This window comes from Anguilla rostrata, chromosome 5, assembly GCF_018555375.3.
Source record: "Anguilla rostrata isolate EN2019 chromosome 5, ASM1855537v3, whole genome shotgun sequence".
In the NCBI taxonomy this organism is placed as follows: Eukaryota; Metazoa; Chordata; class Actinopteri; order Anguilliformes; family Anguillidae; genus Anguilla; species Anguilla rostrata.
The window spans coordinates 49,977,393-49,993,320 of record NC_057937.1 but is presented as its reverse complement, the minus strand read 5'-3'; the positions used below and the strand labels follow the sequence as shown (position 1 = coordinate 49,993,320).

At 45.0% G+C, this 15,928-nt stretch overlaps 1 protein-coding gene across 4 annotated transcripts in view; it reads right to left on the bottom strand.

Annotated features, from left to right (window-relative positions):
• sbf2 (SET binding factor 2) overlaps nt 1-15,928 on the bottom strand; it is a 110,311-nt gene that overhangs the window by 58,724 nt on the left and 35,659 nt on the right. For 2 of the 4 annotated variants that reach the window (XM_064336900.1, XM_064336902.1), the window contains exons 3-5: nt 13,559-13,604; nt 8,693-8,830; nt 699-833 (exon numbers count right to left, since the gene is read on the bottom strand). In XM_064336900.1, coding sequence (XP_064192970.1) covers nt 699-833; nt 8,693-8,830; nt 13,559-13,604 — 319 coding nt within the window. The remainder of the gene's footprint in view (nt 1-698; nt 834-8,692; nt 8,831-13,558; nt 13,605-15,928) is intronic. The other 2 variants (XM_064336901.1, XM_064336903.1) reach the window with 1 other exon arrangement.

Sequence of the window (15,928 nt, the reverse complement as noted above, 5' to 3'; positions counted from 1 at the left end):
ATTTTGAGGTGCAGTTAACTACATAAACTACCAACTATGTTTGGCCACTAAAATACATGGTGTTTTTTTTTTACAAACCACATACTGATGCCTCTCTCTATTTTCCCTATAATCCTGGTTGGTGAGAAGCACTCTGCTCCACTATAGATGCCAACAGTCAACTGCCAATTGCCACACATTACTGGTTCTCCCCATGTCCAAGAAGAAGGCACTACTCACACGTGCTGGGGAACATTATAACAATAAGTGATCTTTTTGCCTACTGTTCATGGCACATTCATTTAAAATTTATATACTAATGATTAGAGATATTGACTCAATTGAACCAGCCTCCCTCAAAGAAAAGGTGGAGGGGCCCAAAATATATTTCTGCCTAGGGCCCCCAAAAGGTCAGGACTGGCCCTGGGTACAGCTGCAGTGGCCCATCTGGGCATTGTTTCCACAACCTTGGAGTCGCATGCCCAGTTTTCAAACCATTATGCTACACTGCTGTCCACACTGAGAGACACAACTCTACATTAGGAATGTCTCAACTGGATACACCATTGGGGAACCAGTAGCAGCTTGTCTCATTCACCACCCATCTAGTAAGAGGATAAGCTGTGTTTTGATGGGTGGTGAATGAGATTATAGAATTTCTATAGAATTCCTTGCATTAAAGAGGACTACTGGGATGAAATCATAAGTATTTTTGTTACCCGAAATATTTCTGGGAAATCGAGCCGGGACACCATAATAATGCTTTTAGGTGCAAACACTTCAGCAGGATGAATCAGCCCATTCCCCTCCTCTTCCTCCTCTTCATCTGCAATTGCCCCTGTAGTCCTCGATCCCTGTAAGAGAGATAAGCAGACTGCACTGGAAAAAACAAGTGGTATGACAAAATAATCCATTATGCTCAAGTGAGAGATGACAAAATATTGAAACGAGTGCAGCCCTTCAGACAGAACATTTCTTAATGTTGTTGCTGACTCACAGTGTTCATTAGAGTTTAACATTAGGAAACGGGTTTCCAGGAATTCCTGCACAAACTATTTCCAATTTCCCGAAATGTCTAATAATGGGAAAGCATTTATTTATTCTTTCATTAGTTTATACCAGTGCTGTTATTCTACAAAATATGTGGTTTAATTTTGCTAAAACATCTGCAACAGCTGTTTGGTGTACTTGTCACAATCCAGGCAGAGAAAGCGTTTTCTGTCTGTGGACAATTTGATACAGAGATCAGTCCAAAGATTGAGTGCGCAGTCCATCGATGCTCGCTGCTTCATGAAAAACAAACTTCCAAAGGGAAGAAGTCATGCAAGTTATTATAGGCCTATCCCTACTCTGTTTTATTTAGCCTATAGGCTAAATATCAATGTCTATTTTGTTTCAGTTAGGAAGATATTGGTTTTATTTATGACATGCCACGGTCTGTTCTATTTATAATTGGCCAAAGTCTATTTTGTTGTTATTATAGTCCATTTTGTTATATTTTTTATTTTGCATAGCCTGGCATATCACTAAATAACAGGCTATAGCCTAATTATTCAACTAGAATGTGAGAGCACATAGGCCTACAAATTTCATTTACAAAGCAAACAGTTTCAATATCATGTTGTCCTATTGAACCAACTGCATTGTCTAATGTTTAGCACCTGTTTGTAGAGTGAAAGTAAATTGTAAAACAGGTTATATCTATCTTGGATGCTGATTGGCTGAGATAATACTGTGTCATCAATACATTTTTTCTATACATCGTACAGCACTTGAGGCAGCGCTGTATCCTGCCTAACAACTCCCTGTAGTTCTGACTGCATTGACAATACAGCTCTGCCTCTCATGCCATATTGCTTAAATAAAGTAACGATTTGTGACGTGAACTTTGAGCGATCGTTGCCTTTATTACTACTGCATATTTACAATTGTATGGCTTAGTCTCGCACCACCACGCAACTCTGAACACTAACAGAACAAGAATTCTGTCTTGGCTTATTATAACGACTTTGAAAACATTACACAGTACATGGTTCAACAAATTTCATTTTGAATTTAGTTATTCCACCAGGCTGTTCTCACAGCCGTCAGATCACAGGCAATGATCCTCAGCTAGCGAAGATCAAGCTGCATCCAAAGTTAATATTATGTGCACGTGTATTCTAACAGTGATTAATAACATAAATGCCATTGTTTTGCCATAATAATGACACCAAAAATACTAAAGCTGTCAGGTTGGGAACACATAAGTTTATGCATATTTTTCCTTGTTTTATTTAGTCCTGCTCATTGAAATATGACCAACACGATTGTACTGGTAGCTTATGCCTTAAAAACAAGCCCAGTTTCCCAAGATTCCCAGGACAACATGCATCCATTCCCGGCAGGGAAAATACTTCACTTTTGGGAAGAATCTTAATCCCTAGTGCACGCAACGTTGAGAGAAAATTTACCGTAACAAGCCAGGAAACCCGCTAAAACAGGTACAGCCCGCGCTACGACCACAAGCTACACCCAAAACCAGTCAAAGGGTGTTGCCCGAGTTTACTAACAGCACACAAACAGCGGTTTTCCAATTGTGCAACCTATCACAAACGCTTTCAGCAGCGCTGCTAATGCTAACTGACAGCAGCGCGTAAATTGCGGGAACGTTCCCAAAACAGGCTGTCTACCTCCAGCGGCCCTCACATCTGAGCTCAAGTCAGAAACTTCTGGAAACCGTTGCAGTATCTCTGGGTGGCGTGAAGACGAACCACACAGTGCACTGCAGTAGAGCTCTCTCTGTTATACAGGGGAAGGCCACCAACCCGTAGTGGTTGGTTTAGCGTGAAGGTAATTGTGGGGAAATGCAACAAATGTGGACTTGTTCAACTCATACCAGAGCGGTTCGTCCGGCACCCTGTTGCTGGTTGACCCTCTGCAGTGTCCTACCAGAGGCCGCATTGAAAGCTCTTTTTTCTGGTGCATTTTTTTGGCATGCGTGATGCCAGAAAATGTCTGTTAAAATGTCTGATGCTGCCAGAAACACAAGCCACACCATACCGGCAAAACTCCGGAACATTCCCTTCCACAGAATAAAAGTCATTATAATTTAAAGGGGGGGGGGGGGGATCAGACACAATATGTTCCCCCCTGCAGCGTGACCGATTACCCATCGTAACTCAGCGCACATTCATAGTGTTCCCGACAAAAGCGATTATGTTCTAAGTGACCGTGCCGATGACACTGGTAAAGCTGAGAAAGCAGAGCTGTGCTTACTAACCGTACGGCACGACAGTGTTTTTCCAGCACGCGCTGTATTTCGAAACGACGCTAGGCAGCACAGCGTGCGGGCCCGTTTCAAACGCCACGTGTTTGTCGCGCCGCGGGGCCTGCGGTGCGGAACTGCCGAGGACCGACGTGTTCCCCCCCGAAAGGGCGGACCGGTCCCGGCAGGCCGCGAGGGACGTGTGCGAGCCCAGAGTCAGACGCAGTCATCGACGCCGCCCTCGCACCGCATTCACGCGCTGACTGACCCTTTTCATGAGGAATGTCACATTTAGGGAGAGGCCCAGAGGCTGACTCGTGTCTTTGAGGAAAATGTCACCCCCCCCCGCCAAGTGCCACCCTCCTCCCACAGTGTTCAGACTGCGCGCGGGCAGGCCTGGACAGATCCTGCATGGAGATGCCAGGCACAATGCCATATGAGTTGCAGAACACACCCCTCCCGCAAATTGGGGCCTATCCCACACTGGATATATAACGGGTTGGCACGGTCCGTAGGGTGGCGACCCATAAATGAACCCATAAATGAATGTCCCCGTGTGGCTGGGGGTTCGATTCCCTGCTGCGACACTCTCTTTAATCTTTAAGACTCTGCTTCCCCCAGTGTGAATAAAGAGGGAAAAAAGCATAAAAAGAACAAATGTCCACAAAAAAAAAAATAATAATAATAATAACAACATTTCAGAGCATGGAGATTGAATGGAGATTTAAAAAAAAAAAAAAAAAAATGAATCATCAAAAACTTACAAAGGTGTTTTTGTGTTTTTTGTGGCCGGTCTTCATCGATACACACCCTCTTTTTGCTGACACATAGAGGCACTGTGTGACTGGCACTCTTATCTGTCTGCCGTGCTGACAGTCATGGCGTTTACTCTTTTCATTCTGAGATTTGAGAAGATTCTGGGAGAATCCCTGTCACATCAGCACCGATGAAATCAGACACTGCACTGAGTTGAAGAGTTGAGAGGGTAATTAAGAAGAGCAGAGGAGGTCGCAATCTTTTCCGAAAAGTAAACACAGCCACAAACTTCGCCAAAACGAAGGGCAAACAAACAAGAAAGAAAAGAAACGGATCCAGGATCTCTGGTGAATCATACTGGGCTACAGAATGGGAGATTAATCCCTCCCCCCGCCAGAGGAACTGTGGCAAGCGATTTACAGCAGAAGTCAATTCAATGTGACATTAACAGGAATTTTAATGGCGGGATGTCAAGAGAGCAAGTTATTGCTCAGAGTAATTTCTTTCACGTTAACAATGAAACAAGTAAATCTGAGCAGTCTGTCTATGTGACAAACAGGCCATGGAAAGGCCAGTGAAGCATTTTAGGTCAAGCACTACGATGTTCAAATCTTAAGGTTACGGTTTAATTTTGGAAGCAGTGAGGCAGGAGACAAACAGGTGAGGTTTTTAATGACTCTTCTGAGTTTACCAATGGAATCCTGTACATTTACAAATCAAGCACAAGCCATCTGTTGTGTTTGAACAAAACTCCCAAAACTATTAATCCACAAGAGCTTTGTGGTGGATTTATAGTCTGATATAACTGCGTTTTTGGCTGTAAATATTTTTACATTCCATTCAGTAAGACTTTGAAAAGGTTTATTTAAACTATCCCTCGTGACAATTGTAGATACTTGGAGCTGTATGGAGAAAAATATGACAATAAGTTACATTTGGGCACAATGTGAAAAAAAAAGAACATGATTGTTTGTCTAATGCTGGTTGTTGATGTTTCTCCAATAAACATTCAGCATCTGTTTTTATCAGGCAAAATATCTGTATTTTGAGAAGCTGAATTCCCGGTTGTGTTTGTAAACTATACAATATAGCTAGCGATGCTCAATCCTCAAATGTCTGAATTCAGTTTGACAAAAAGGGAAGCACGCTACACGCTAATCTTGCGGGTTACCATAGGAACCACCCACTGCTACCGCTGTCAACTAACTGAACCAATCTGTTTCACTTCAGGGGGAAACAGGGTCCTGGGCACAGACACAGTTAGAAAGCCACCAAAGGGCCAAAGGTCAACACTCAAAATTACAATTTTCTAATGTTTCCTCCAAAAATATTATATTTGAGAATTGTGCAAATACACAATTCTCAAATATCATGCCTCAGCCAGTTACAGATACTTATAATTTTCCAAATAAATTTACTTTTTCCATTATAGAATGCACATATCGCAAAAAAGAAAAACCTTGAAACAATCTTCTGTTGAGATTTTTCAGCACATTTCTATTTTCTCCATGGAATTGCAATCAACCTTCAAATTCTAGAATTCCTGCACTAATTTTCATCCTTGTGAAATTCAGTAAAGTCCTTCGAAACTTTTCTGACACTGTCGAAAGTTCGAGGTTTCGGACTGCGCCTTCAACAAATGGCTTCAAAAAAAACCTCCGTTGCAACACGTGTTGCTAATCACGTGATGCGCGGTCAGATCTGATCAGATATCCGCGAGACAAATAACAGAGACACGCGGCGCCGTGACGCGTGGATCATTTATGAGTGCGAGGGAGGCGAGGGCGATGAAGATTCTTCTGTGTTTTTCTAAAAAAAAAAAAAATCTCCTCTAATTATCTCCCAGTGGTTCTCTCGAGACAGTGACAAATAAACACAGCACTGTTTTTGGCAGACTGCCTCTGTGATAATACGTGAGCCCAGCGCCGCTGACACGCTGAACTTTAGAGCGCTTCGCGGTCGCGTTAATCACGGCCGGCATTACGACAGGCGGTGGTCTCCCACTGAAGACTGTAGAGTAAGGCCTATTCATTTCAACAGAACTTACCTGGGGCCCTATCCTGCCTTTATACTGCCATTCCAAAGGCACCAAACCCAAAAAATACCCACAATGCCTCTCATTTACAACACATTTGCGTGTACAAGCAATAGTATCAGTAATTTGCAATGACTGACAGTGTTAAGGTCAGCGATAGCATGGTGCCCTGTGTTTAATAAGAGGGGCCCTTTTATCCTGAGGGACAGAGGGATTCATACACACACTGACTGCAGCATTCAGACTGACGGTGGAGTTCAATGTTGCTGCAGAGATTCAGGGAAGAGCAACATTCCAGACTTAAACCAAAACAGGCACTTTAGACACTGCGGGGGACTGACAGCAACGTGATTCACTGCAACGAAATGTGCAGTGCGATTTTTTGCCATGTTACCACCAGCAACCATTAAACTATTTTAATTGCATGAGCATCTAATTGGAGGGAAACCAAATCATTTTCTGTGAAATTAAGGGGTAAATCAAGGACAGAGCATAACAAAAACCTTATTTGTTTTATAACTGTGAATAATCATTTGAAATCCACTCAAGATGATTAAAGGAGCATCATGAAGTTCCATAAAATTCATGCCAGTCATGATCATCTCTCAGCGGACTATCAATCAAAGAACGGCTTTATCTAAATACAGTGTGTTTACAGGCAGCTGGCTTGTAGAAATAGAAAATAAACCTCAAGGATAGGGTTTGATTAGGGGTGCAGTACCATTGTTAGCATTTGTAAACTTGCCATGTTAGACTACATCATGAAACATAGTCCCTGTGGTGTGGTACCAAATACTTATTTTTCAGTTGCTCAGCATGACTGAAAAGTATTTGAAAACAACAATTAGATACTGTTTACATATATGCAGGTGCATGTACTGCAGATACAGTATGACAATTCTTGGGTAGACTATGGAGTTTAATGGAATCATGAAATATACTGTGCCACTCATGCCTATGCAGGAAGCATGGCAGCATGTGTTCTAATGTGAAATACACTGAGCCACACTACAAGCCAAACAGCACACTACAGGTGAGCTAGCGGTCAAAGCACATCTCTCACATTTCTGATGAATGCTGGTAATGCACAGGGACCTGGTGAGTGGCACGAGGGCACTTATGCAGAGGTAGCACGCAGACTGAGGAGCACACAGTCAGAAGAGCACAGATGAAGCACAGTGTAAGGAGCACACAGTCTGAGATACAGTCTGAGAAGCACAGTCAGAGAGGCACACAGTCAGTGGAGCACACAATCTGAAAAGCACACTGTCTGAGTAGACTTCAGATGCTTGTTCAGCTACATAAGTCACAGTGATGCAAGCATACTCCCATCAACTGACACATTCCTCCTGAGGGAACCTCCAACCACAGTCAACACTGGCGCAGCCAGGATTCAATACCAGACCATGGGGTGCATCACATAACTGGAATAGTACCTTAGCAGTGTCCTTGAATAGAGCCTTACAGGAATCCTACAGAAATCCCTTGCTAAGATCAAGATATATGCAGCGGCTGCATTTTTCACAATGACATGAAATGCATGCATCCTCCCGCTCTCTAGACCCCAGAAGGCACGGTGACAGGAATTTAATAAAGACAAATAAGGTAAGAGCAGGGAACGGTCTGATCCCCACCAAAGTCATACCGAAAGCACGTATCCCTGGAGTGGGGGTGGGGGGGGGGCTTTCTCCATTAAATGCCATGAAACGCTCAGCCCGGCATTCTATACGATCCTGTAAATTTACAAAGGGATTTTTTTCTGCGCTGACCCAGTTCATACACAACCTTTCAGCAGAGGGCAGGAGCAGTAAAGAAACCCAAATGAAGAGCAGATGTAGAGTCCTGATCTTCGGGCAGCCGTTCCTCTATAAACACACTTAATTGAGCCTTTTGTGAAGACCCTCAGAAACAGTAATACGTTCGGCTAATCCTATTTATGCTGGAGTGCACTCAATGGCCAAGAGGTTTGGAGTTAATAAATATCGCTGAGCAGGGTCATGTCTCTCACTACATAAACATCTCCATAATATCAGTCCTCTGCCTACAGTAAGACCACTGTAGGAATTCTAATTCTCCTGCTGTAAGTCAGGGGCTCTTAACTACCTGATAAGTGTGATAAACTGTTCAAAAAATATTGTCCCATGTCACTTAAGGAAAGCAAAACAAAATTACTGCCTATGAGCAGCACGATTCTAATGCTGGCAAACTGAAGCTTCAATGCTATAATGGCATTTTTGAGCACTACGGCCTTCTGCGAAACAGATTCTGTCTTTTATGGATTTAAACAGGTAGCAGTTTTTCCCTGTGATCTCAGAAGTGTTTACTTTTGTTGGTGCAGTATGTGTGGGATGGGTGCAGGTGTGAAACTGATAAGCAGTAATGTCTCTTGGGCCAGACTGTGGCACAGTCTGCAGGGCAGCCCACCCGTATAAACCCCCATATAATGATTTACCTATGAGGCTAAAGGATCAACTGCCGGCTGTGACCCCTGCTGTGCCGGGATGGCATCTCTGCCAGTAACCTTGTCTGAATAAGTTTTAAAAAGGTTAAAAATAAAAAATGGACAGACTGCCTGCTCATTTTAACCTCAATTTTACGGGGTTTCTATTTTTGACCTCTTTACGCATATGTATATGTATAGTGATGACCTGTAGTTGGCGGTGGGGTCGTCTTACCTGTAGGTTGACCTCAGCTTCGAAGAAGGTAAGGCAGGAGCAGTAGTGGCGGTTGGAGTCGATGTCGGTCAGCACCACGGTGAAGAAGGTGGGCTGCCTCCTCTCCCGAGACAGCCTCCAACCTGTCGGCTGACAGAACTGCAAGAGCACAGAACGAGCAGCCATCAGGCAGTCATCAGGGCAGACAGAGTGGCAGTCATGCAGTCATCAGGGCAGACAGAGTGGCTGTCATGCAGTTATCAGGTCAGACAGAGTGGCTGTCAGGCAGTGATCAGGCAGCACGGTCAGACAGAGTGGCTGCCAGGCAGTTATCAGGTCAGACAGAGTGGCTGTCAGGCAGTGATCAGGCAGCACGGTCAGACAGAGTGGCTGTCAGGCAGTGATCAGGCAGCACGGTCAGACAGAGTGGCTGTCAGGCAGTGATCAGGCAGCACGGTCAGACAGAGTGGCTGTCAGGCAGTTATCAGGTCAGACAGTGTGCCGCTCAAAAATGGTCATACAGGCTGGTGGTTAGATGGTCAGGTGGCATAGTAGTCAGGAAGTGTAGCGATCACACAGCATGGCAGTTAGGCAGTACCTATCATTTATTTATCAGAGTTTACACTCTCCTAGATGCAGTTTGCGTGGGATTTTACAACTCCCTGTACTTTTCAGGAAAAATATTTAATCAGTTTATCGGTGTCAAAGCCACAGGTTTCCAGTTGCCTCTCTTACACCAGCAACACTGCCATTCCCTACTCTTGAAATGTGACCTATGCTACTGTGTTATATGAATTCTCTACAACACACGCACACACATGCACACACACACACACACTCACAAACATGCACGTGAATTGACATCTCCCTCACAAACAGTGTCAAATGACAAGACTGCATAGAACAATGGGCACTGTCACAGCTAGTGGGAGGAGTTTACAGAACACATGAGCTCCACACGCATCACACGTGTGTGCAGACGAGGAGGGCAAGAGTGCACTAATCCAGGTTACCAACAGCCACTGTTGTGACCGGAATTTTACAGGACAATAGTGAGGGGGACAGAGGGTCCCGAATACAAGGGCGCAGAACAAAACACTCAGCCGTGTTCGTGGGCCTCTTACTGGAAGCCGGTGGTTTGTATTTACCGTGCCGGCGACGGGGCCCTGTGATGCCCCCACCCCCCGGTGCGTGGCTGCTGGTAACCGGGCCCCGAGCGGTAATGCGTAATGCCGCTGACGCCACAGGGCCGCGGGCGGGCAGGATGCGGAGCGCGGGTCCACTACATCCTCTCATCAGCCGGCAGGAAACGCCACTCTCTCGCTCTCTCTCTCAGAACGGTCCCAACGACCGCCGCAGCTCTGCGCAAATGCCCCCGTGCCCACCTCTCCAAAAAAAAAAAGACTATTTACGACCACCTCTACTGGGAAATGGGAAATTCACTGAACGCGTTACAGTGGAATAATAAGGGGAATACCGAGCGTAACAGGGTTGGCATACAAAGAGGCTGCAGTGCAAGTTATGCTCTGGAGTCAATACATTTGTACCTCTTAAAATCAATAAAAATTATACAGTACATTTATAAGAGTATAAGAATCTGTGAAACTTCAAGAACATAAGTTCTGGCACAGTTAATGTCAGTTCTTACAATGAATGTTTGGAAAACAGCAAATGCGCTGTTGTCAACTGGAATTATTGCAAGTGTTTCCATTTAGACTTGAGAATAATTGCCGAACATCACCGTTCTTGCCATATTTCTGTTTCAGATGTTAATCATTCCTAGGTTTTTATATATTAATTCTGTCAACATGATTTCTATCACAGATGTTATTTATGCATTTAGACCTCCAATGGCCCATGCTGAACATAAACAACAAAGCGCTTTTGCCAGCAGCAGTCAGTTTCAAACAATGAAATTAGGGCTGCATGACTCAAAACTGCTGACGCATGCAAAGCTTTTGGAATGCAGTTCAAGAAGAAGGCACACACTTTGCACAGATGAGAAAAGAAAAATGCCAAAAATATTTCTGCTGACAGTGTTTATAAACTCATCAGTACTGGGACCCGAGAAAAAGAAAAAAAACTTGGGTTTCTCAACTCTGATTCTAGAATACGGTAATGCTGGGGGCGGTGGGTTGGGGAGGGGGGGGTGGGGGGAAGACCAGGACATGGGTTTCCAGAGCCAGGCAGTGAGTAATTTGGCTGTGCTGGTGCCGGACCGGACCTTGGCAGCTGGGATTATTGATACTGTTGATTTACATTGGGACAGGGAGCCAACAGCGGTAATGGATGGGGGAGCCGTACTCGCAGTGAAGCCATTGTAGCGTGGCCCTGGCACGTGAGGGACTCGAATCCAAAACTCAAACCCGGTTTCAGACTGGCAGCGTGCCACACCAACCTCAATCAGGAGGTCAGGACGCGAAAAAAATAAGTGTTGTTCTGCTGCCGGGGCCAGAAGTTATTTTCCACAGCATCTGCAATATTTACTGGGAAAATGAAAGTTTGACACTGCAGGGGCGAGCCAATCGCCTGATCGATTTCAGACAGGTTTGGGTCAGAGTCCTACTGCTCCCTGGAGACCTGTGGCCATTCAGACAAAGTGTGGAAAACGCCGCTTTTCTCACCCTTTTGCAATTATCTTTTTCAAAATAAAATCAAAATGTATTTTTTCTAACACATTTTTGAGCAACTGTCACGACACACTTGACAGTAAACCCCGGCCTTGTCATCAGTACGTTTTCAGGAATGTGCTCTGGTATGGTTCTTTTTTTTTCATTGTGAAAGAGCGCTCATTCACAGCCGAACAGGACGGACGGGATGCGGTCTGCGCGGGGGGGAGGCAGAGCGTGTCGAGGACTGCTGCCCCAGAGATGGGCCAGGATGTCAGCAGCCACTATCACACACAAAACCAGCGCAGGAAATCAGCGGAACCTGTCACTCCAGGGACCGAACGGATGCAAGGACGACTGCGGAAAACTGCACAAATACGCAAATATTCCAAGAATGCGAGGGAAAAACAGGCAAACACCTTACCGACTGCATACCTGGGAAGTCAGACCGATGAGAGATAACATAAAAACTTTTGAGTAAACAGAAAGGTTACAGCCATTATTATCAATTATTATCCATCTACTTACGTTACAGTCAAATTCCAGGAGGGCTAAAGCAAGGGACAACACAGTAACAGGACAGTGAGGCTTCATGAAATCCAAAATGGGAGGAGCTATCACATGCTCATTCGTATGATCCAATAGTCTTTTGGTGTGGAGAGCAAATTGTTTTTATCGTTCCAAAATATTAGTGATCGACAGCCCACTGAAGTTCCCTGTGTTATCAGTATGTACAGGTACATGAATTTGTGTTGCTCTCAGAAACAATCCCTTTAACAAACCTGGACAGGCGTTTGTACAGTCTACTCACGCCTTCCGGCATGTTCTCATTTTCAACACAGCTTGAAATAACACTGAGGTCTTAAACAACAACTGCTTTGGGGAAGTCTACAATATTTTTGCAGGCCTGTCTCTTCAACAAAACCAAAATATTATTTTTCAAACTTATTTTTCTGTAAATATTATCTTTAGCTGCCTGGGACATCTCCAGAGGGAAAACAGTACAGCTGGCCTGGTGTAGGTCATGTGATCTAAGAGAACCTCACGATCTTGCTGAAGGTACTGTAACCATGTCACGCAGACCAGGCCAAAGAAGGAAGGACAGCTACAGAATCGGGGCCTCAGCTGCTTGTGCTACAAGGGACTAACAGATAAGTGCCCCCCTCCCCCCCCATCAACCCAAACTGTGATAGTAAGTAGACAGAGTTCACACCCACACATACACACACACATATATGTATATGTATATGCGTATGGCCGCTATTAGCAAGACTGGCTACTTATCATAAAAGAGTAATGGGAAAGAGGCCTAAAGACAGTAATAAAGTCCAAAAAAGATAAAACAACGCATATAGAAATCCCACGCAAGAAAAGGCAGAAAGTGCTGCCTCACTTTATCCTATGTAGTATTCCATCATCCCACTATGCGGTCTGTTCCTCATTTTCCTTTTCTAACTCAAGGTCAGTGCTTTGAGGAAGGAAGTAAAAGCAAGTAAAAGTAATCAGTATTAAGCTTTATTTTTTCCTCACCACAGCTATGCTTTTGGCTCGCTCTCTAGCTAGACCACCATAACTCTGATTATTTTTTCTGTTGGAGGACAAAGTAACAATTTGTTCAGCTGTTTCTATACAACCAGCATAGACAGAACGTGCCTGATGGGGGCCAAGAGAAACTGTACTTTTCTAATCTCCTACTAACACCTATACACATCTGCTTTAGTTTAGTCTAGTTTGTCTTAACACGTGTTTGCATATAATCACACTGCAGCTACCAAGGTGAGACACAACATAAATCACTGTGGATGAATTGGCCATCATATCAAATCCTCTGTATCTCTCTACGGGGCCAAAAACCTTTTCTGCTAACACACTGATGGAGTGCATTCATAGACTCCTGTGACTGAGCCGAATTATGGGGAAACTTACTGACAAGAGTAACAAATCCCTACTCTTTGCCATTTCATCCCTCCTTTGGTACTGATAGTTATACCTGTGATTAACAGCCCTCAGATTTCATGCATTTATCCATGCATGCACACTGAAGCAGGAAACATCATCCAAATTGCAGGATATGAGTGGGATGCAGCACTTTCATTGGCCATTACTGGCAAGCCATTCAAGCAGCTGCTGATTGGTGGACATCCTGAACTGCGTCATCCTACATCAGCTCCAGAAAAGGCATTCACAGCAACAACAGAGGATAAAACTCACAAACACACATGCTTATGCCACGGACGGCTGAAATCATCACGATTAAAATCATCCAAACTGCAAATACCTTTAAAACCTTCTGTGGGGAGTCGGTAGCATCTGCTAGGTAAGGGCTGTAAAATGAGAATTTCACACAATTACACGGCAATTCAGATAAAATAAGTCCTCTTTTATTCTGGATAGCCTGGCAGGAGTTGTTTCTAGGAAACCAGTGCTCCTTGATGCATTCCTCCATTTGAGTGCCCAGGGATCATAAAAAGGCATTTTTTTCTCCTGAAGGTGCAGTGGGGCGGGGGGGATTGGGGGCGCGCGCAGAGTCTAGGCACGGCTCCAGATATCCACACAGCTGGCAAGACATGTGCCAGGCCTCCAGCTCTCCCTTCAGCCTTCCGGTTTCCTAAGAGCAGCATCCCAGCACAGCTCTGTCTGAGAGCAGGGATCTGACCAGAGCACATGTGGAAGCAGGGATCTGACCACAGCACCACTTGGGAGCAGAGATCTGACCAGAGCACCATGTGGGAGCAGGGATCTGACCACAGCACCATGTGGGAGCAGAGATCTGACCACAGCACCATGTCAGAGCAGAGATCTGACCACAGCACCATGTGGGAGCAGGGATCTGACCACAGCACCATGTGGGAGCAGAGATCTGACTACAGCACCATGTGGGAGCAGGGATCTGACCACAGCACCATGTCAGAGCAGAGATCTGACCACAGCACCATGTGGGAGCAGGGATCTGACCACAGCACCATGTGGGAGCAGAGATCTGACCACAGCACCATGTCAGAGCAGAGATCTGACCACAGCACCATGTGGGAGCAGGGATCTGACCACAGCACCACGTGGGAGCAGGGATCTGACCTCAACACCATGAGGGAGCAGAGCTCTGACCACAGCATCGTGTGGGAGCAAAGAACAGACAGATCGGTGCCTGAGAGCCCTGCATTATCACAGAGTCACTGAGCCAGGCAGTGTGACCCTGAGACAGATGGTAGTATGTCTGAACCAGAAAATATTTACGAGAGGTTCTCTGACCTGACCTGTTAGGAATGACTGTACGTGGGTGTGTCAGCGTGACTGGAACAGAGTACAGGAGCCTCCATGCACTGAGCACACAGCATGCCGGCAGGAGGCTCCTGACCTCTCTCCCCACAGTTCCAAAAGAACCCTCGAGTTGATACCCCAGCCCACACAGCGACCCACACAGTGCTACCTCTAACACTGGAGGAAAAACCCTGAGAACGCTCTTCCAAAATATCACATCCCTGTCTGATCAGTACACTCTTAGCTGTGCTTGTCAAAATCACTGGTAACCCCTCCCACCTCCTCAGCATCCAATACACAGCATTTTTTTTGGTGTTAATTGTTGGCAGGTGTCGTAATACGCTCTAGTGGTAATGCCGTGAGTACTATTGTGCACGATGAATTCCCAAGGACAAATAGTTCTATTCTATTCTGGGACGACATAGAACTTGCCAATAATAAACACTTCCATCAGCTCTTTCATCAGGGGCTGGGAGCGGGCCTCCCCCTTCACGCACGCATGTGAGCCCATGGACAGGGCCGGTACAGGTACATTTACTCAATGTGTGACTGAACAAGCAGCGGCACCACACGGGGGGACAGATCTCGCGATTTCGAATTACCGCCAGAGCGTCGAAAGAGTGAAGGGAAAGAATGGAGGGAATGCACACAAATTAGAATCCATAGCAGATAACGGGCCAATGACCACGCAGTACTCCACATAGCACAGCCAACCGAAGCCCACCCTCCCACTCCACACCACACAAATTCATACAAGGTGCAAAGTAAAAAATAAAAAAAACAAAATAAACAAAATAAAATAAAAATACTCTGGCTTTGACCTTTTCAATGTCTCTCACACAACTGCTATTATTTATTTGAACATGGAAAACAGAGACACTCAATGATGAGAACAGCGCCATAAAATGAAGTGGCACAGAGTGTATTTGTTCACAATAAGTGAAACTAATGATAAACATTCACCCACTTAGGCCCTCCCAAGAAAAAACCCACAACAACTTTGACATTACATAACTTAATGGATGCAGGGCCATGATTCCCATGCCATAACATTCTGTTACGTAACTCTGCACAGTCTGTGCCCCGTTTGCCTTGAGAAATTTTTTTGTTTTTCAAAAAACCCATCACATCCTGCTGTCTTCGAATCCACCCATGGTGCCCCAAAAACATATTTAGGAAGTCTTGAGTGAAGAGCAAAGGGATAGCACTCCAGTCATATGGGCCGGGAGGGGGCTGGTACTACACCTCCCAAAACATGTACACCAAAAGAGCTCAAGGTCATTTATGTTCCGTCATGTTACCATATGATGGCATTATCAGTAAGGCCGCCCATTCAAAGGATTGAACTATTTCTACGTATAATGGAAAACATCCATTCAAAACACATTAA